This window comes from Rosa chinensis, chromosome 3 (assembly GCF_002994745.2).
Source record: "Rosa chinensis cultivar Old Blush chromosome 3, RchiOBHm-V2, whole genome shotgun sequence".
In the NCBI taxonomy this organism is placed as follows: Eukaryota; Viridiplantae; Streptophyta; class Magnoliopsida; order Rosales; family Rosaceae; genus Rosa; species Rosa chinensis.
In genome coordinates this window covers 37,133,897-37,141,465 of record NC_037090.1, presented here as the reverse complement: position 1 = coordinate 37,141,465, position 7,569 = coordinate 37,133,897, and the positions used below count along the sequence as shown (strand labels likewise).

General features: G+C 39.5%; 1 protein-coding gene across 1 annotated transcript; it reads left to right on the top strand.

The window, feature by feature from the left end:
* The first annotated feature begins 3,561 nt into the window (after positions 1 to 3,561).
* Positions 3,562 to 3,939, top strand: LOC112194527 (alpha/beta-gliadin MM1-like). The gene has a single exon (XM_024334754.1). It carries the CDS (start codon positions 3,562 to 3,564, stop codon positions 3,937 to 3,939), a length of 378 nt encoding a protein of 125 aa, XP_024190522.1.
* The last annotated feature ends 3,630 nt before the right edge of the window (positions 3,940 to 7,569 follow it).

Here is a 7,569-nt window from a genome sequence, read left to right as displayed (position 1 = left end):
GTCACTAGCCTAGCCAATGAAGTTGGTTCAAGATACTGACCAATAATGTTATATGTCTTGCAAGATTTGATGGACGAAAGCAATAGAAAACTCAAGCCAATAAGTGAAATAGCACTTGAGTATGCCAATAAGTAAGAGAAACTCATGGAATCCAATAAGGAGATGGAACATGAGGAGGCCGATAAGTGAAAATGCTCAAGTAAGCCAACAAATGATACTACTCAAGCTAATAAGGAAACAGTGCTTGAGTAGTCCAATAAATGAGCCAACCCAAGCAAATAACTGAAATAGCACTTGTGTAAGCCGATAAGTGAAGCTCAGACTTGTTATCGATTGGCTGATGAATTTATTGAATTGAATGCTAATTTTTATTTGAACCTCATTGGCTTGTACTATTGATGACCTATATTTATGCTTGTTGGACCTCACATTCAAATGATAACCCAATTCAAGAGTATGTTCTCATCATGAGTATTTTGAACCGAATGGCCTATGCAAATCGCCTTGAGCATAATTACTGGAACAAAGTGGCCTAAGTGCAATGACTTTAATATAACTGTCAAAATATCAAGAAATAAAGTATATATGTGTTCTCGATACTCATCTTTCAGCCGATTGGTTTGCATTTGCCGATCATATGGTTGAGTAGCATCTTAAGAGAATCTCAGCCAAAAATAAGGTTCTGGCTACATAATGTTCAAACAAGCAAATTAAGAGACTCGATCAAAGAGTCTTAGCCGAAAAATAAAGTTTCAGCCACACAAAAATATAACAAGTTAGAGCAGTGACTTGTGAGGGTCAGGCGGCAGCCAACGGATGCTTGACTCCAAGCTTTGGTCTACAAGTGTTGTTAGCTTCGTCTAAAGGTCGGTGAAGACAGTAAAGATGTAGGCAAAAGAAATCAACCAAATTCTCTTGATCTCTAGCCTTAATGTAAGTCATACGTTCTGGAATTCTTGATTGGACAAGATTTCCCCATGTATCCATCTTAGCCAAAACTTTGTGGAACTTGGCTTTGTCTCCAACAGCCATGTTGACATGCATAATTTCTTTGATTGAATGGTCATTGAAACCAACTACATAATGACCATTTTTTAGAGAAATCGGCTTCTTGATCTCATCTTCAAAGCTTACTTTAGCCGACCTAGCCTTCTCTTAGTCAGCTCTGTTTTCCACAATCATGTCAATGTGTTTGGTTTCTTCAAGTGTAGGAGTTTCAAGTTTCACCAAATAGTGATCAGTGAGCCCCCCAAGTTCAAGATCATTGTGGTTGTTATTTGGCTCATCATCTTCATATGCATCGTGGAATGGCTTTGTTGAAGACAAAATTTGGTTCATCAAACCTTCCCCAAAAGATTGGCGAATCAATGACTTCTTTCTGACATATCTCTTTTACTTCGAATTCTTCTTCATTGACTATAGGCTCTATTTTATCAAAATTTCCTACTTTTTGGTCCACTAGGCTTATTACTTCCACTTGTTTTGGAACTCCTTTGGAAGACAAAGAATGTTGCCAGGTAGGTCTTGTGGCGGGGGGCTGATAAGGGTGGGTTGGCCAATTATCCCAAACTTTAGCCACAATTTCCTTGGCAACTTCTCTAAAGTCTTGAGGCGCCTCAACCTTCAGTTTGGTCTGATCAGTTCTACCATTCAAACCAGCATAAGCATTTTGATCTTTTGAAACTTGGTTGTGAACGATTCCGTTATAAGCTTGTGGCTTAACTTGGCCAAAGTTGAATTGGTTGAAGCCATAAATTTGTCTATTACAAACATATGCCGAAGCAAAACCATATTGGTTACCATTGATGTATTGTCCATTGTAGCCATATGTAGGGTTAGACAAACCATTACCATATTGACTATCTTGGTTGTATTGACCATAATTGAAACCATTGGTATATCTCAGCTCATGATGATTTTTATCGGCCAATTGAGAGTAACAATTCTGGCCGATAGAATTGTTAGTTGGCTCATATATATGTGTATTAGAATTATAACCTTGCCAATTACCATGGCCAAATTGGCCATTCATATTTTGGTCGAAGGTTTGGTAGTAACCTCGGCTGATAATAAATTGCTCCAAACCATAATTTTGATAATTATAGCCATGTTGGCCGTTACATGAGTGGGCCGAATTTGGTTCATGAAAATTCATTCTTAATTGATTGAATAGCATACCATCAACAACGCCTATAAATATTTATTGTCCCACTGGGCGTGCCAAAAGATGTTGCCTCTGAAAATCACCTCGGCCAAGATTGCTGAGAGATCAAGGAACAAACGTCCTTCTTGATGAATATATTGCAGGGCGTGCCAGCACATGGCCAAAAGGCCAAGTGTGTAATTGTAGATGTAGTAGATGAAGTGCTGCGCGTGTTCTGACTTCGTCGAGCGACTGAAAGCCGAGGAAGGAACAATCTCGGCTGAGGGTTCGATGCCTTGGAGACAAGGACTTTTGGGTTGTTCAATCGACGAATCGCAAATAGTGATTGGTAACCGAACAATTGCGTTAAAACTACTCCTAGTGCAAGAAATAAACACGATAGTAAAAGATCAGCAAGGAAGTAAACTCTAAATTAAGTGCAGAAAAATAAAGAACAAGAAAGTAAATTGCAAGAAACTAAATGAACGATAACGTAAAGAGTGAAAAATTAAATGGCTTTGAACAACAAAACTATCAACTATTACCAAAAAAGTTACAATAGAAACAATTGAAATATCGATACTAGGTTACAAGAAAACGAAGGGAAATGACTTGAACTAGTAAAGCTAACAACTAAGAAATTAAAAAGATAATGAAACTAATCTGGAGCTAAGAAAAATGAAAGGAAACCCATGATGGAGTTTTGGCTGGAGTTGTGTGTCTGATGTCTTCTGTCGATGCTTCTATTTATATTGGCTGCTTTATGACTTGAACTGATCTCTTGACTCTTCGAAGTTGAGTGGAATTCGGCCTCCTCTTGGCTTGGTGACTCTATCTTGATTTAGCTCCAGTACTTATCATCGGCTGTCTTGACGCTGGACTCTATCTTGATTTGCTCTGATGGTCGTCATCAACGGCTGTAATTAATCTTGAAGTAGGCTATCTTGGATGGAACTCTTCTTATCAGCTGGCGTGAACTTCAAGTAGATTGAAATACTAACTCGATCAAATTTCATCTTTATCACTTGTCAAACTTCTCTGTCAATCGGCTATTATCTTCCCAAGTTGAGTTCGAGTTGGAAACTGATTGGAGCGATTTGAACAATTGGACAACGGGCTTTTAGACAATAAATCTCTTTTCGAATTGATGACCACGGGCCGACTGATAACCAAAGACCTAGCTGTATTGGACTCGTCTTGGACTAAATGAACCGTCCAATTATTCATTGGCCAACATTTCTGGCTGTCGGCCCAATTACTTGCTGAGCGGCTCATTGTAACTAGAACTCACTCAATAACTATATGCACATTAGCTATGTCTGAATGGACATACAAATGTGGGTACAAATAACTTCAGAAGCTCCGGTGGGACTGCCATATGTGCGAGAAGACATTATGCTCACTTGCAGTCAGAATTTATGGAGTTAGAGTCCAAGTACCAACAACAACAAGAGCAAGCCCAGGTGCAGCAAGTTCAAACTCAGGAACAACTCTTGCAAACCCAAAGAGAATTGGCAATGTTAAAGCAAATGATACAATCCCAGCAATCTACTCCACCTTTACGACAATCTTCTCAGCCTTTGCAGCAACCATCCTTCCAGATGCCTTCTTATCCTCCTCAAATGTACTGGCCTCAACCGCAGATCTATCCTCAAATGCCTTATCAGCCTCAACATGCTTATCCTACCACTGGACTAACTGGATTGCTTGTGGGAGATACAAGTGTCCAAGAAACTGATTTGTTGAACCAGCTTAGAGTTTCATCGAATCAAAGCTCTAGTGGATCTGAGCAATAGACTTTTATTATTTCCCATATTGATCATTAGATGCTAATTGATAGGCATTTGACTAGATGAATTTGTGACTTTTTTAATAAAAAGTATTTTGTAGACTTGTAGACTTGTATTTTAAGATGCATCAGTAAAGATTTGTTGAACAGGAAATAAATTTATATTATATTTTGTTGCCTAATGGATTCACTATTTCTTTCCAATGCCAATCGAACTGGTGTATTGGTGGTTAATAATAGATGAATTCTATTATTAATAATATCAAATATTCTAATAAATGTTGTAAATGATAATGACTATTCATGCAATAGGTATTGCTTAATGTATGCGATTGACAGACTCGTAATGTATGCGATGGACATACTTATAATGTGCGATTGATTAGTATAGCTATTATGTATTGCCTTTTGTATACATGATGTAACCCTATATAAACCTCATGGTGAGATGAATACAATATAATTATCCAATTCTCTACAACACGTTATCAACAAGATACTCTAACTCAAGCCTTAGCCAGAAAAAAAAAAAACCCTAACACTCGAAATTTCTTTCACCAAAAACTGCCGCAAGCTCCTAGCCCTTGCTAGCCATACCGTGCGCTGCTCCTGCAGCCCTTGAGTACCCGTGTGCCTCCTATTGCCCCTGCAGCATCGTCGCACACCTGCTACCCCTGCAGCACAGCAGCACGCTCGTTCCTGTGCAGATCAGCCTGTTTTCACGCCCCGAAACGTCTTGATCGGGACCTCAGATCAAAATCCTTCCTTCATCAAAGTCATTCGTCTCTGCCTCTTCTATCTGACCTCCATTCGAAGTGGGAGCTGTTCAGAAGGGAATCTGCTCAGAATTTCAACAAGTAAGTTTTAAAGATTAAAGTTCCTGCTTTCTTGTCTTTTAAATTCCTTTATTTTCTGCAGTATTTTCAATATACGAACATGGGTTCGATTATTTAATAAAGCGGAATTGTGGGGATTCACGCTTAACGAACTAAGAGTGTTCGTATGAACTAAGAATGTTCATAATGCTCGGACTAAGAGCGTCCGTAAGCGTCAAATTGTGACCATATTAAAACATTATTGTTTGGTCTAATGCAAAAGAGATTCTTGGAAATTATTTTCTTGGTAGCATAGCTCGGAAATCTTATTATTTTAGTTTTCGTGGAAGTTTAGCTCCGAAACTAATATATCTTCTCTTCTTATTTTCAGGATGTCGAATGAACCTAGACTCGACTTTCCCATGCTTGACTCAACAGGCTTGGATTACCATAGTTGGGTAACCAATGTTGAGAACCACCTCACTTCAAAGGGAATATTACCCATAATCCAGGCACCTAACCCGGATCGTGTGTTCGTGCAAACACCTACAAAGCATGCTCAAGCAGTTATCTTGATGTGACGCCATATGGACAAGGCACTCAGATTGGAGCATATGTCGATCAAGGATGCAAGAGAGCTATGGATAGCGCTAGAAGAGCGCTTTGGCAATGTCCAAGATTCCCTCCTCCCTTACTTGAAGGTTCAATGGAACAATCTGCGCTTTGCTGATTTCAAGTCTGTTGCTGAATATAATTCAGACGCTCTTCGCCTACAATCCATGTTGAGGTTTTGTGGACAACCTGTCACAGAGAAAGAGCTAATTGACAAAACTCTCTCCACCTTCCCCATTTTAGCCATTGTGGTATCAAAGCAATACCGCACTGAAGTCAATGCTGGACAGATCACGAGGTTTCATCAGCTTATCAATCTAATATCTGTAGCTGAGAAACATGATAACATACTCGTGAGGAATTATAATTCAAGGCCCATTGGAACTAAAAGCATTCATGAGGTGAATTATAATGCACCCAAAAGAGGGCGCAAGGAGCGGAACCCTAAGAATAAGGGATATGAGGGACGTATGGGTCCATATAACCGCCCTAACAAGGAAGAAAACCGCATGTTTGGTGCGGATGCACGTGGTGGCAATGCCACACGTGGGAGAGGTGGTCGTGGTATCCCTGGTCTTGGTGGCGGCGCCATGGGTCGTGGTGGTGGCACCAACCCTCCTAGGGAACGCCCATAACGTGCACCTCAGTTAAAGGGAGGCAACCACAATGACATGTGTCATCGATGTGGATCAAGTGAGCATTGGTTCAAGCAATGCAAGGCAAGCGAGCAACTAGCTTCAAGATACAGGGAATACAAGGACCTGAGGGAGCAAGAAGTGTACCTTGCAGAAGAAGAAGAAAATGGTGGAGACATCCATCTCACCATAGAGGACTTCAAAGCTGACGATGAAGTGCACAAGGATGCCACAGACTTTGATTAGATTAGTCCTTTTATTTTCCAAGAATTTTTGTAATGGGAATATGCCTTGGTCAATAAATGACAATTGTATTAAACTCTTTCTTATGTGGTGCACCCAATGAAATATGATGTCTAGGAAAGTCATTGAGATTAATGGTACTTAAGAGAGCCTCGCTCCACTAACATCTCTCTCTACTTTCCTGGTCATATTTGATTGGAGTTACCAAACGGATAGAGTGACTACAATGTGTCTTAGTTTGATTTTATTTTGGATTAGACTTTTTGGGACCTTTGATGTAATCATTGGCTATATTTATTAATAAAGTATCGTATTATTATTCGATGTCATGGACATGTTTTAAATCCGAACTTTATTATTTTTCAGTATGTTTCTTGGAGAGTTGGAATGCCTTATTGATAGTGGCACCATACATACTATATTGCGACATAGGCAACTATTTCTATGGATGACACCTAGTCGATCTTCTGTGACTATGATGGCTGGACCATCACAATTGATTCATGGTCGAGGACCAGCTCAATTTATGTTGCCAAATGGCATAAGTATTAATGTCACTGAAGCTCTATATGCTCCTAGGGCTGGAAGGACCCTATTGAGTTTTAAAGATATAAGAGTCAATGGTTTTCATGTGGAAACACATTGTGAGAATGGACAAGAGTTCCTTTGCATCACCTCTAATGACTACGGACATAAACGAGTATTAGAGAAACTTATGTGTCGATCTAGTGGGTTGTATGCAACCACTATTCGAATTATTGAATCTAACCCTGTCATGAGAGATGACTTATGGGATTCTGACACATATAGGGTTTGGCATGACCGTTTGGGACACCCAGGTCATGATATGATGATCTGTATATTAAAGACTTCACACGGTCCAAAAGTGGTATTGACGCCACCAATACCTCCTTGGTTCCTTTTTCTACTTCTAAAGTCAATTGTGACTTCATGGCTCAACTGGGTACTTCCCTGGTTGCTTTTAAATCCCATCTTTCATTTTGCAAAGCCTGCTCTTTAGCAAAATTAGGATCGAGACCATCCTATGCAAAGGACACTAAAGAAAATATTCCATTCTTACAAAGAATCCAAGGTGATATTTGTGGACCTATTCAACCAACTTGCGGACCATTTAGATATTTTATGGTGTTGGTTGATGCATCAACACGATGGTCACATGTCATGCTATTGTCCACAAGAAATGCTGCATTTGCTAAACTCCTAGCATAAATCATTAAATTAAGGGCTCACCACCCTGATCATCCCATTAAGTCAATTTGTCTTGATAATGCTGGAGAGTTTACATCAAAATGTTTGATGACTATTGCATGT